The 15,390-nt window shown below is 43.6% G+C and overlaps 1 protein-coding gene across 1 annotated transcript in view; it reads right to left on the reverse strand.

Annotated features, from left to right (window-relative positions):
- The window catches only part of CCDC141 (coiled-coil domain containing 141), a 116,776-nt gene that overhangs the window by 45,266 nt on the left and 56,120 nt on the right, over window positions 1–15,390 (reverse strand). The window contains exons 6-7 of the mRNA XM_056861530.1: window positions 13,459–13,578; window positions 3,331–3,525 (exon numbers count right to left, since the gene is read on the reverse strand). Of these exons, the coding sequence (XP_056717508.1) occupies window positions 3,331–3,525; window positions 13,459–13,578 (315 nt within the window). The remainder of the gene's footprint in view (window positions 1–3,330; window positions 3,526–13,458; window positions 13,579–15,390) is intronic.

Consider the following 15,390-nt stretch of genomic DNA (forward strand, 5'->3'; position numbering starts at 1 on the left):
ATCTCCTGCTATTACAACTGATCTCCAGCCAATAGAGATCAGTTCCCCTGGAGGAAATGTTATGACTGTGAAATGGTTTGAAGCTCCAATAACCATAACACAGGAAGAGGTTGATAATTTAGAACAGTTTGTTTATTAAGCTTAATAATACATACCGGGTGAGAGCTTTCCAAAAGCGGAGGACAGCTCGCACCCCGAACAAAGGATTGCAACCCCAATTATAACTTCTGGTTAGGGATGTTCCAATTACGTAGACTTACTAGACATTGGTTATCTATCTTACTTTAATTAACATAGTGTATAGAGATTGGTAGAAGCTGTCTTTAAGCAAACACTTGGTCTTGTGATTCACATTCCTAACAGTGAAGGTAAGACACTGTTTGTCTCTACAGGGGAAAGCCTGTACCAGGCAACGTGTTCTATTGGCCTCTTATAGTTATGGATGCCAACGTTCCCAAAGTTTCCATGTGTGCGGTATGAATACACAGTATTCCAAACCTGCTTTTATACTTTAGGCCTAGCTTTTCCAGAAGAGCAATTATGCAAACTGAACACATATGCATACAATAATGATTACAGACATTACAGAAATGGCTGCTTTAGCAATTGGAGTCTAAGGCATTGTAGTCCCTCCCCTTCCCAAACCCCACCTTCCATAGGCTCCATCCCAAAAACCTCCCGCTGGTGGCAGAGAGAGAGACCTGGCAAGCCTACGAATGAGACCCAGATACAATAACAATGGCAATTCAATGAGACCCAGATACAAGTTGGGGAATAAACATGCAGTGAACTAAGGTAAGCAGAAGATTTTAATAATTGTTTACAAATAGGGTTGGCAGCTCCCAGTTGGGAAATAACTGGAGATTTTGGGGGCGGAGCCTGATGAGGGTGAGGTTTGGGGAGAGGAGGGGAGGGACTTCAATGCCACTGAGTCCAATTGCCAAAGTGGGCATTTTCTCCAGGTGAACTGATCTCGATTGGGTGGAGATCACTTGTAATAGCAGGAGATCTCCAGCCACCACCTGGAGGTTGGCCACCCTAGCAATACCCCAAAGGCACCTTTCACCCCAACAACTGAAATGGGCTTACTTCTGACAGAGTCCTAACCCACTGATAAGTGTTCCATGCAGTTACTCCCTCCCCACTGCTAAATTCTGTGCCGTTGCAACTAAAATAAGAAAAAATAGGGTGGAAAAAAACTGTTAAACTTTTTTATACTTTTATATTTTTAGTAATCTTAACTTGGCAAGCCACTTTTGTGTCGTGTACTAATTTTGTATATCTTATTAATACCAGATTTTTTTAAATCAATTTTTGTAATTTGTAACAGTTTTTACAGTTTTACCAAGTTGGACAATATGATAAACTAACTTCTGGCTGGTCAAATAGACCGTATTAATAAACTTGACTTGACTTGATGCAGTTACTCCCTCTTTTCATGACATCCCACATATTAAATACAAAGAAACAAGAGAAAGAAGTATTATGGAAACCTAGCATGTGAAAAGGATTTTGAATTTTCTTTTGTGTTGTCAGTTACATGAAAAAGAGAAAACAGGGTTCTATCCTACTAGCTTCTCCACGGTTAAAATTGGTGGTGGGGGGGGATTTTTGACCACTGAAATGGTATGCTGGAGGTTGTGGGGCCTGTGTGGACAAAAGCCACATGGGGTGGTGGCTACATTGAGGATGAGAATCAGAAGAAACGGGGGTGGGGGGAACTAGCAGGATCCACTCATTATTCATAAAGCTACTGGATAAAGAACCCAAATAGACTTTGTCAAACAGAATTTATGTATGATCTTGAAGACATAGTTCGGATAGAAGAGACGTTTGTACAGATACCTTTAAAACCCACTAAAGTGAATAGCAAGAGGACTTCTAGGAGCTGGGCTGAGAGATGGGTCTATGCATGATCCTCCTAAACTCTCCACTGGGCAGCTTTTGTGTGCAAGGAGAGCATTCAGAAAAAATAGTATTAAAAGATTAATTTCTTGCTTGTTGAGCGCTGGGGGCTACAGAAAACTCAAAGAGATATTCAGTTTTCACAGCAAGAAGCAATATAGTGTTTTTGGGAGATTTTAATTGGACATTCAATGCCCAATTAAGCATTGAGCGATACTGTGCTAATTGCTCCACCTGGTGCTTAGAGTATAAACTACTACAAGCAAAAACCCTGGGACTTTCCCCTCTAGCTTTTGCTGCTGGCATAGAAACGCATGCAAATGAAAACACTGAAACCAAGTCAAGATTAGGGAACAGAGCTATCAGGGTTATGTAAAAATTATTCGGTTCTATTAGTGTAGGCAACTTTATACAGCCAGATCCATATGCCAGCTGTTTGCAGGAGGCAGCTACTAATACGGTTCCAATAAGTGGCTTCCTCCTCCCCCCCTTAACGTGGTCATAGAGAAGCCACTCCTAGACTACAGGTGTCCTACTCCCATAAAGACTACACCAATTATATTTGTAAACTACTTTGCCCATCAGATAGACAGTTTATATAGCCCTGGGTAAGGATCCTACAAGCATTCCCACTCCGTCTTGCCCAATTCCCATCCTCACTGTACACTCGGTCTCCCATGATCTCTAGGATAGTCTTCAGTGGTCTAAACTGGACCCTCCTCCCTTTTCCACCAATTACAAAGCAGGTAGGATCAACCTCCATGGTGATTTTACTTAAAGGGGGATCTTCGAGGGAAGGGAAACCAAAGGTTTCATGAACCCCCTCCCCCCTGACCATGTTGACCTCCACCCCCTGGTGCCATCCCCCCCCCGACATGGTGCCAACACCAGGGCATCGCCCTTACTCTGAATTGGCTTCAGCTTTATAGCAAAATTCCATTGGCTGTGTCACTTTATCAGGAAACCAAATCAGAGTGAGAGTAATGCTTTCTTCCCTTACTGATATTGCAGGGAGAAGGAAATAGTGCCAAGGGTGGGACACAGTCACTAGGGTTGCCAACCTCCAGATGGTGGCTGGAGATCTCCTGCTATTATAACTGATCTCCAGGCAACAGAGATCAATTCACCTGGAGAAAATGGCCGCTTTGGCAATTGGACTCTATGGCATTGAAGTCCCTCCCCTCCTCAAACCCCGCCCTCCTCAGGCTCCACCCCAAAATCCTCCTGCTGGTTGTGAAGAGGGACCTGGCAAGCCTAACAGGCACTGCTGCAGATAAGGAGGGAAAACAGTTCAAGCCTGGCTCCCCACAAAAAAATCCCCGAAGGGGTACCTTTGCAGCCTGCCAGCAGCCTGGCAAACTTGGCAGGGCCACTTTGGCTCAGACCTAGCACAGGTCATCATTACAGAGTTCTCTTCTCACCAACCTTGTTAGCTGCCCTGAAGAAGTCATTGCTTTCCTGTAGCAAGGTTTTCTTTTCCTCCATGTGACGGTTTACCTCCTGTTGCAGCAGATTTATTTTCTGATTCGAAAGCTTGAGATGTTCTTTTTCTGCATATTCCTCTGATAGCAGGATCTTGAGTGCATCGGACTTCAAGTCCTCTACGGTGCAATTCCATTCCTAGAAAGAGAAGTTCTGACTCAATCCTCTGGAGTGTGTGCCGCAATCTAGATTGCATTCTCTCGCCTGAACCCTACAGAGTTCAGTGCAAAACTATAAATTGAACTTGCCAGTCTTTGAGGGGAATCTGGCTGGAGGCTCGATCTAAAGAAATACTTTTTAGTTGCTATAACAGATTGGATACATACAGATTGAAAAAAAGGCATACATTTGTATGCATTACTTCTGTAAATACGTTTTTGGCATAGTTAGTATTGGCAGGTATGCTATGTTATTTGAAGGAAAAACATTAGGTATGCAAATGTTGATTTTTCCGTTGACAGGCCTGTATGGCAGCTCTTTGAAATTGCATTGGGTCTAGGGAATCCCACAATTCCTTAAAAGAAAGTTCCCAGTTACAAAGCATACTATGGCTTACAGAACAGAAATATGGAAAATCACAGCGACCTATAACCAGCAACAAAGAAGTAAAAACCTTCTGCGAAAATTCCTGCTCTCACTGTTTTGTTCACCCCACTTCTCTGAGCACTGAGACGTTTCAGAGGCTAATGCTTACACAGGTTGGTTCCCTTAGAAGGAAAGACTATTGCAAAATTATGTTGCCCTTGTAATATTGGCTTATTTACATTCTAACAGAGCACAAGGGGAGTCACAAAAGCACTCCTACAGGATCTGGTGCCCAACATCACATCCTGGTGGGGAGGGAGAGGAGGAGAGAGAAAAAGATCCCGAATCATCAAAGTCAGGGGTCTGCAACCCAAGGGCCAAACTATGTCAAAATTTGGAGCAAGAGATCAACAAACAAGTAGTATAAGGAAGTTCATTTGCATTTGCGTAACATTACTGATAATTGACATCTTGATTAATAATCCAAAACGTATCTGCAGCCCCAACACTGGTTGTTATGAACTCTTTATAGGAAAGTGGCACCCGTGAGCTCTCACAACGAGTAACAAATATACACAGGAGTAACCAGCAGGATTGTTGTAGTTCACTGGCATAAATCTGTATATGGCCCAAGCTTGGATTACTGGCAACTATTCACCTCCATCATTTTCCTTTCTGTAAAGTGTCTCTAAGAAGCTCTACAGTCACACTAAAATCTTTGCCTACCATTTCCCCAGACATATACTGGTTATTCTAGCATCCCATCTACCCCTTTAATATACCTTAACAGAAAGATGTGGTTTTCTTTTGGAAAGAGTCAATTCTGGTCCCATTCGAAGCCATGAGAGCCAGTGTGGTGTGGTGGTTAAGATGTCGGACTAGGATCTGGGAAACCCAGACTCCAATCTTTACTCTGCCATGGAAACTTGCTGGGTGACCTTGGGCCAGTCACACACTCTCGACCTCGACCCTGGCAAGTATTTGGATGGGAGATCTCCAAGGAATATCAGAGGTGTGACATACAGGCAGGCAACGGCAAACCACCTCTGAACATCTCTTGCCTTGAAAACCTTTCGGGGTCACCATAAGTCATCTATGACTTATTTATTTATTGTTTCAATTTAATACCCCGCTCTCCCCGGCCGAGAGCGGCTTGATGGCAACCGGCTCCCCAAAAAGCCCTAAGCCATAAATTCTAGGTTCTTCAGCCAGCTCCTCCAAGAATAGCTCCTACTTCTCTCTCTCTCTCTCTTGACTGATCCAAATGCTGCATCTTCTTCACCCACAGCCCAGACCATCGTACCTGTGGGGCCGCCTCTCCTGGTATGCCCCCCCAGAGAGCTTTAAGATCTGTGAACAGTAATTTACTAGTGGTCCCTGGCCTGAAGAATGTGCAGCTGTCCTCAACAAGGGCCAGGGCTTTTTTGGCCCTGGCCCCTGCCTGGTGGAATAGCCTTCCTGGTAACATCAGGGTCCTGCAGGACCTTAAGGAGTTCCGCAGGGCCTGTAAAATGGAGCTATTCCGCCAGGCCTACAACTGAGGACAGCCGCAAGAAGATCTATCTTTACTGGCCTCCCCATCCCGCCCCGCACTTTAAAACCTGGGGGGCTGATCTGCTGACATTTATTGCTGTGGTGCCTAGGTATAGTTATGGCCATCTGTTTAGGGTTTTAAATAGTTTTAAATAGTTTTTAAGGATTATGGTTTTAAGGATGTACTTGATCTATATTAGATTTATGTTTTAATTTATTTATGTTTTAATTATTGTTAGCCGCCCTGAGCCTGGTTCTCTGGGGATGAGGGTGGGTTATAAATTCGAAAATAAAAATAAATAAATAATACCTGTCTCCCTCCTTCAGTCAAGAAAGAGTCATCCCCTCAAGTTATGGTAGCCAGCAGACCCTGAGAAAAATGCCCTGTCTCTTTAACAGACACTTAAAGTGAGGAAATGGGCAGCTGAAGTGTTTCAGGGACCCTTCTATTAAAGGGTCAGGACATTTCTTTTCTCCAAGCCTGTTGGCAACCCTACCTCTAGTCCTAATGGCTACATGATCAGAGACATTTGATGGGAGAATTTTCCCTGCTTCTCCCTTTTCTCGGTTCTTTTTATAAGTGGAATTTCTCTGCCTGCTTTACTCACTAAAAGCGAGGACCAGAGAATGTGATAGGAAAGACAGACCTTTCACACACACTTTGCTCAAACATCACATTAAACATGTACCAGTAAAAACATACAGTTTGTTGTACTTACAAGAGAATATAAGGCAAAGAAGAAAACAACACTGGCAACTCCCAAACATTTAGATGTTCTGAATGGCATGTTATTTCCGTTAAATAGATTTAATGCCACTCATGCAATCAATTTTTAACTGTGTTCTTTAGCCAAAGTAGGGATGCCAGCCTCCAGTTGGGATCTGGGAAAGAATTAATTGACTGAAACTATGCTAAAAGTTTGGGGGCATAGCTTCAGTCAATTATTCTTAAGATACTACCCAAGTTTTGTAAAGATGGGTTCAGTGGGGGCAGAAATATCGCCTCCCCCCTTTTCTTTTTCCATGGCTGCAGGGGGCGCATTTTTGGGGGTGCAGATCCCAAACTTTGAGCGGAGTTTCAGACCAGTGTTCTTAAGATACCCCCCAAGTTTTGTGAACATTGGGTCAGGGGGTCCCGAGATATGGGCTTTCCCCTTTCCCCTTTCCCCTTTTCCCTATTGGGATGAATGGATCAGCCGATCCTGTGCATCTCCAGAGCAAAACGTTCCGTGCCTAATTGGAATCATCTTGGATTACAAGTCCTCTTCAGCCCCTCTTGATGGAACAGAAGACAGCCACAGTAAGACCCCTTTGGGGGCTTTAATCTATAATTTTTCTCCTGTGTATGTGTGTGTGTGTGGGGGAAAGCAGAGTCTGTGTGTGTGTGGGGAGGGAGCAGTTTCTGTGGGTGGGGGGGAAGCCAAAGGGGGCTTTCGTCGGTTCTGCCTGGGGTGTGTGTTCCCCCTCGAGTCTCTCGCTCCTTGGTTTGAGGGGGGAGGTTTCAGTTGTGTGTTGCAAAGGTGTTGTTTAACAAGGTTGTGTTGTTTTGCAGTTGTTTTGCAAATTTCTCAGCTGTTGTCGGGGCTGGGAGCTTTGTGCATGGGCTGCAAGCTCTGCTGAGAGATGCACATTAAGGGTGGGGGGGACCCCTTTCAGGGCCCATATCTCAGCCCCCCCTGACCCAATCTTTACAAAACTTGGGGAGTCTTTCAATAAACGTCCTTTGAAGCTCTGCCGAAAGTTTGGGACCTCTAACCCCAAAAATGCCCCCCCAGAGCCGCGGAAAGGCGCGATTGTGTTTTTAATGGCTTTATTCGGCCGAATTTGTTTCCGAACTTTGAATTCCCGCCGAATTGAACGGATCCGAAGTGGGGGAGTTCGGACTTCGGCACGTTCCAAACCCACAAGGGCCAAATTCGGCCGAATCCGAACTGTACCGAATTTTTTTTTCCGACAGCTCTACTTGTTATCACAAACATAGTTTAGGGCATCCGATGTGTTTTGGGTGATTAACTCCAAGTAATGTAATCTCCTATGCCCTTTAGCTCAGGATCCTAATTGGAGCTGGGGTCAGCTAAAAGTCAGGTCTTCATATGGCTTCTAAGATACAGATTAATAAGCTACAGATTAATAAAATTGGTTCTTCTTAAGCCAAACCAATGTTTAATATCAAAATTCTCGCCACACCATTAAGGTAAACAGTGAAAGGGAATACCTCCAGCAAGTATTACCAAGAATAATTATTCCTTCTGTAACACTGAACAGGCCCTGACCTGGATGGCCCAGGCTAGCCTGATCTCGTCAGATCTCAGAAGCTAAGCAGGGTCAGCCCTGGTTAGTATTTGGATGGGAGACCACCAAGGAATACCAGGGTTGCTGTGCAGAAGAAGTCACTGGCAAACCACCACTGTTAGTCTCTTGCCATGAAAACCCCAAAAAGGGGTCACCATAAGTTAGATGTGACTTGACGGTACTTTACACACACACACAACACTGAACAGAGGCTAAGAATAGGGGACAGATCCAGTCATCAATGCCAAGGGTGTAACCTCAGATAATGAGGTGTGTAATGCCCACTCTACTAAATAAGGATCACCAATAACAAATTCAAGGTAGGTAATACTATCGTGAAGCATTCGTGTACTGTAAATAGCCTCTAAAATTGCATCACTTAAGAACAAAATAATGGGCAATCCAACTAAAAATGCAACAGCATGCGGCCTGTTATTTGACAGAAGAATGTAATCACGAAATTGCTACGTTTCACTCTGGTGCCATCCACAAAAAGCTTTGCTGAGCATGCCGAAGTACTGTGGAATTTAAGTGCTTAACAACGTGCTTCAGTCCCATCGACTTCAAATAATGGTCCTCCTGTCTCCTACAAAATGGACAGTATCCAAAACCCTGCTGAAAATGGTAGGGCATTCAAAAAATGGACAACGTCCAAAGCTCTCTGCTCTTTTCTATGAAGGGGAATTATTCATGTGTGTACATTCCAGGGTTCCCCACTGGGCATGCAACAGCTCTATGAACACACAGTACTTGGCACGCACATCAGATCCACTAAGGCAGGGCCACAGTCTGAGCTAATATTGCTAGGGCTCAATCATGCTCTTACAGTTTCTTTGTTTTTAAAGATTTTGTTTCCTCTCCGATTCTCTTGTTTGTATAGGTTTATAGGAAATGATGGTGAAGCAGAAACCCACCGAATGTTGTTATTTATTTATTCAAATTAATAGCCTGCCCTCATTCCCAGCCAAAGCCAGGCTCAGGGCAGGTAACAACCTTTAAAATACATAAAACAATAATTAAAACCTCATATTCAATCTATAAACCAGATGGCCTTAAAACAACTCAGACGCCACAGTGTACTGGGTTTCGGCAGGTCATTTTACTAGTCATTTTAAAGATTGTTAAGGTGGAGGACCATAGCTCAAAGGCAGAGTACATGAAGAAGGTCCTTAGAATTTTTATCCTACCTTTCCTCTATGTGGCATACATGGCTCTCATCTTATCCTCACAGTAACTGTGTGAGGTTGGCTAGGCTGAAGGCATGGGACCCGCGAAGGTCTCCCAATGAATTTCTTGGTGCGAGGGGATTTGAACTCGGACCTCTTCATTCCTAGCATGGTGCTCTAACCATCGCACTATATTTACCACAAATTGGAATATTCCTTCCTTCATTATTTAATTCATTTATACCCTGCCTTTCTCCCCAATGAGGACCCAAGGTGGCTTACATCATTCTCCTCTCCCTCCATTTTATCCTCACAACCCTGTGAGGTAGGTTAGGCTGACAGAGTGCGACTGGCCCAGGGTCACGCAGTAAGTTTCCATGGCACGAGCGGGGATTCAAACTTGGGTACTAGTCCAAACATTCTTAATCACTAGGGTTGCCAGCTCCAGGTTGGGAATAACCTGGAGATTTTTGGGGAGGAGACTGAGGAGGGAGGCGTTTGGAGAGGGCGGGGACTTCAATGCCATAGAGTCCAATTGCCAAAGCGGCCATTTTCTACAGGTGAACTGATCTCTGTCGGCTGGAGATCAGTTGTAATAGCAGGAGATCTCCAGCTTTCACCTGGAGGTTGGTAACCTATTAATCACTATCCCACATTGGCTCTCTAGGCAGCATTATGGCCTCATTCAGTATAACAACACCATATGTTCAAAAGACTTTAAGGAGGTTTGTAGGAAATGTCAGAACGTTATAATATTTTGGTAGAACCTGAACCCACAATAGGACTAGTGGATGTCAAGCATCCCTCCAGGTCTATGCAAAGAACAGAACAACAGGGAAACCAGCCAGACCTACAAGGAAATCTCTTAACAACAGTTGGTCAGAGCAGGTCATGTGATATTCTTGGATCTTTATAAAAGTTTCCAAGGTTGGTTTGATAATGTGCCTCAGCAGCAAAGGGACTCTTCGCCTTCTTCCCTCAAAATACTCTCCTCGGCTTTCTCCAGCCTAGCGTTGCTTTAGCCCCAGCTTGACATGAACTGTGTCCAGTCCAGAAAATCCCCAGGCCGACTCTAAGCGCTCTCTGTGCATGACCACATTTCATTCTCATTTCCGACATTTACTTTTAAAAAGGCAGCATTTACCTTGGCCGATACTTCTAAGTGATCAAAACATGCCTCGAATCACCAACACTTCTGACATTTACTGGTAAATCTCAAAGCCTCCTGGGAAATGATCAGATTTCATCCTCATTTCTACCAAGATATCCTCTGCCCTTTGGTCACCGCTCAATTCAAAATATGGCCCCTCTTAAAAAATTAATTGCTGACCAGGGTCCTGGAGCATCTTCGGTTACTTACAGGGAACAAGGAAGCAATAAAACTGAATCCTCTTATGATGAACCGAGACATACAAACCTTGTTCGCAAACAAAATACGTAGTCTAGATTATTGCAGTGGTATTCAGTATTCTAATTAAAATTCCATTTGTGACAAACATTTGATTAGAGGAAATATGATACCACTCATAGTGAAACGACTTGAAGGGAAATAGCATTCATAAAGTTGTCCCCACTGTAAGTTCTCCCATGCTAACCTTTTAGACAAATTTTAAATAGAAGTTAATATCCTTTAATAACCATATTAGCCTTATGCCCTTGTTATATCTAACATGGTTTACATTTTAACCTTTCAATCAGACTTCCAGTGACAATACGTTACAATGATATAAAGCTTTTCTTTAAAAAAATCCTTATATATTATAACCCTGAACATTTTCTCAGGCCTTTAGTTATATTTAAGGTCTGATTGATATTCTGTCCCTAAACCAGTAATAATGGACTCATTATTCTTTAGAATCTCTGCAGACGGTGTTCCATTCACTTACAAGACATGTTCATTATTCAGCTTTATAGACTTTGCTTTTTACAAGGGAGCACTTTATGGGTTTTAAAATAAAAGCTAAATCTCAGTTATCACAGGGGAAAATAAGCACAGAAGGACATTGGGCTAATCTGTAGGGCCATTCCCTTCTTTCCATGATGTAGGTTTTGCTATCACCGCTAATCCCTTCCTCAAGGACTGAGTGCAATTTACAACCTGAACATAGTGAATGAATGGGTGGAGTGGGATCGTGTGCATTGACTCTACTCCTGCATCTGAACTCTGGTATAACTTGTGAAAAGAGGCTACACATGTATCAGTGAGTATGTGTAGGCTTCGACTGCCCTGTTTAGGTACTATTGCAAATCCAATGGAGAGCAGTCTATGGACAGAATGATTTCTGCTTGCAGAGCAAAACTTTCTTGCTTCCTCCCTCTTATTGCAGTGCAAAACGCCCTCCCAAATGCTGTATCTGGGGGGTCCCCTGACCATGGAAAATATTGACGAATTTGATTAAATAACATAGGGACAGGAGTGTGGCTAGGAGGCGTGATCCTGCTCTCTGAAAGTTGTAACTTGTGAACATTTCTCCTGATCTGTGACTCACTTAATATTCATGTGTGAATTAGGTCCAGCCCCTACTAAAGGTTTTGTGCTGGATGGTTTCCACACGGACGACACCGTTTATTTGTTTGTTTTAAAAGATTTATTAGCTGCATTACTACTAAGATGTACCTCAGCGAGATAAATAAAACAATGAAGAGTTACCACATCCTGTGAGAAAGTGGTCACGTGAAATGAAACCTTTGCCACTTCTAAGAGCTTCCTCTAAAGTAGGGTTGCCAGGTCCCTCTTGGTCACCGGCGGGTGAGCCTGCCGAGGGTGGGGTTTGGGGAGGGGAGGGACTTCAGTGCCATAAAGTCCAATTGCCAAAGGGGCCATTTTCTCCAGGGGAACTGATCTCTATTGGCCGGAGATCAATTGCAGTAGCAGGAGATCTCCAGCTAGTACCTGGAGGCTGGCAATCCTACTCTAAGGGCTGGAGTGAGAGAAAGTTTGAAAGTGTTCCAACTGCCATGTGGATTGCTGAAGGATGTGGCTTATCAAGTGTATGAGGTGTCAGGTTCTTCCTGACACCAGAGCCCCAGACCCCTTTCTATAGATGTGTGTGTGTGTTAAGTGCCGTCAAGTCGCTTCCGACTCATGGCGACCCTATGAATGAAAGTCCTCCAAAATGTCCTATCTTTGACAGCCTTGCTCAGATCTTGCAAATTGAAGGCTGTGGCTTCCTTTATTGAGTCAATCCATCTCTTGTTGGGTCTTCCTCTTTTCCTGCTGCCCTCTACTTTTCCTAACATGACGGTCTTTTCCAGTGACTCTTGTCGTCTCATATCCACCGTGATATTGAGAAAGAGAGATGATCTTCAGGATGAGCCAATTGTGACACGCTTCCTAGAGACAGCCAGCCATCATTTAGAGTGATTTACATTGACTTTTCAGTTTGACTGAGCTCCATGAAAGTCCCTGAAAGCACTATGTAACCTGTGCTCAGTGTCTCTCCAAAGATAGACCGTGCTATTCTACTCTCCCCCCTCACCTTTTGAAATTTTAGCTTTCAGTATTGCATTTGACAAGAAAATTGGGCAACTTGTGGATCTTTTGATTGCTCTGGTGCTTTTAAAGAGATTACTACAATTGGAGAGGAGGGGAAGTGAAATTAAACTTCATTAAACTAAAATATGGACCATATCTTCACAAGAAGCTGTGGGGCATCAAAAAACGTTCAATGGATGAGAGAGAAAAATAACAACCTTTGGTCATAGTGGTACAAAAACTGTGTTGGTACAGCGGTGACACATAATCACCAAAGGGGAGAAAAACTCTCATGTACAGGCACAAAACTCTGTAGGAAGTCAGGAAGCTAGAAATTGATGTGCTAAGCACCAGAGTTCCCCTATTACTAAGATAAATGGAGACCAAGGATGGGAAGTTGAACTTTGATATGGAAGACCAAGGTCGAACTCTGACTCAGCCAAAAATTACATAGGATTAAGTCAGACAAGAGCATTTATTATTTATTTTTATCCCCCTTGCTTCCTTAATAGGGACCCAAAACGACGTATCACATTGTTCACCATTTTACACTTGCTGACATTGAATCTCATTTGCCATTTTAATGCCCATTCCTCCAGTTTGAAGAGATCCTTTTGGAGCTCTTCACAGTCCGATTTTGTTTTAACCACCCTAAATAATTTGGTGTCATCTGCAAACTTTGCCACCACTCTGTTCACCTCCAACAGGTCATTGATGAATAGGTTGAAAAGCACCCAACACAGATCCCTGCTCACATCCCTCCATTGTGAGAACTGACCATTTATTCCTACTCTCTGCTTCCTATTTTTCAGCCAGCGCTCAATCCATATATTATCGCCCAGCATAAGGACAATGATTGTCTGGAGAATACATGGAGTCTTTGGGTTTATCAAGCTGAAAGACAGCCAAAATAACTTCAAGTTGAGAATTATTACTTTGAGAGATTTTGGTTTTATGAGTAAGACCCTCTAGAAAAATATTCCTAGATCAGCAGCCACTCCTCAAGAAGCAATTGGAGGACTCGGTCCTCAGGCTAGGACGGAGTCTGAGAATGATTGTTTCAAATAAGAAGGTCCCTACCTTAACCTGAATTTCCATCTCCTTGTGTTCCTGGAGTAACTCTTCATTTTCTTTTAAATTTGACCCCAAGTTTTCCTTATGTAAATAATCTTTTACATTCTTCTTGTAGCAAAAAGTTACCTGAAAATAGAAATAATACTTAAATGATTCCAGCTACAATCTTATAGACAGTCACATGGGAATAAGTTCCACTGAGATGGACGGGATTTTCTTCTGACTAGGCCTGCCTAGAATCTTTCAGGGTTTACCCTGAGGATCCTGAATTTGATAGAAAGGGGGCGCATACAAATGTTTTCAATAAATAAATAAATGATGGAGGTGTTCTCAATCATGCAGCAACTACCACTGTAGATATGGAAGTGTGATACTAACTGGCCAAGCTAGGAAAACTCTGGAAAGAAAGAGCTTCATATATTTATGGACCTGTGCAATTCTACTGCTGATTTGGCAACTTCAGAAGCTTGTTTAAAGTCTCAACATGTTACATTTGTAATTATTATGTGTCACTCAGATGTGAAATATTTCTTACCTGTGCTATCTGTCTTAGGGGTGTCAAAGCAGAACAGGAGATATCAGTTGGGCCACTTTCTTACCAGTAAGAACTCTTTACTGGACTATACCAGCTTTCCCCACCACCCCTGGAGTCATTCCCCTGATCAGTGAATGCTTCCCTGTTTAACTTATCCTTCTATACCACATGTCTGTAAACCACATGTCAACATGACTGGTAGAACCCAACAGGGCTAGTAACCTCTGGGACATTAACACGAGAGTGACTTCTGCACTTGCCTCCATCCCTGGCTGCAGAGGCATGCTACCAATTTATACTTTGAATACACACCAATGTAACACAGTCTGTGATGCACAAAGACAATGGGCTGACTTGGCTTTATGTGGAGAAGGAATTAGGGAAGCAAGTGACAGCAAGTCTTCCTCTTCTCATCTACCAAGTACATTGGTTCCTCTCTGACATCACAGGCCATCACCTAAGGTTGGTTTAACATCTGAATAAGGCTAGATCCTGCACGTGTAGGATCAGATTGTGTGTCTGATTCCCAGATATCTAGGGTTGCCAGGTCCCTCTTCACTACCAGCGGGAGGTTTTTGGGGTGGAGCCTGAGGAGGGCATGGTTTGGGGAGGGACCTCAATGCCATAGAGTGCAATTGCCAAAGCGGCCATTTTTTCCAGGTGAACTGATCTCTATCGGCTAGAGATCAGTTGTAATAGCAGGAGATCTCCAGCTAGTACCTGGAGGTTGGCAACCCTACAGATATCGTCTGAATCAAATTATATACTATTTAGATTTGAAGTCACTACATGGACTGCAGATGGCACTGGAAGAAGGGCTGCCATGCTTAGTGGGCAGGGAGACAAGGCCTCTCTCCCACCTTTCCCCTCACTACACATAAGCCCAAATGTTATTCAAGCCAGCCCAAAATATATATGAAATTTCATATAACACAAGCCAAAATGTAAGTTTTATTTTTAAAGTGTACTATATATAGCGTTGCCAGGTTCCTCTTTGCAACCGGCGGGAGGTTTTTGGGGTGGAGCCTGAGGAGGGTGGGGTTTGGGGAGGGGAGGGACACATGAACACATGAAGCTGCCTTATACTGAATCAGGCCCTTGGTCCATCAAAGTCAGTATTGTCTACTCAGACTGGCAGCAGCTCTCCAGGGTCTCAGGCAGAGGTCTTTCACATCACCTACTTGCCTAGTCCCTTTAACTGGAGAGGCCAGGGATTGAACCTGGGACCTTCTGCATGCCAAGCAGAGGCTCTACCACTGAGCCACGACCCCTCCCCAATGCCATAGAGTCCCATTGCCAAAGCGGCCATTTTCTCCAGGTGAACTGATCTCTGTCGGCTGGAGATCAGTGGTAATAGTAGGAGATCTCCAGCTAGTACCTGGAGGTTGCCAACCCTAACTGTA

The sequence above is a fragment of the Euleptes europaea genome, chromosome 15 (assembly GCF_029931775.1).
Source record: "Euleptes europaea isolate rEulEur1 chromosome 15, rEulEur1.hap1, whole genome shotgun sequence".
Taxonomy (NCBI): Eukaryota; Metazoa; Chordata; class Lepidosauria; order Squamata; family Sphaerodactylidae; genus Euleptes; species Euleptes europaea.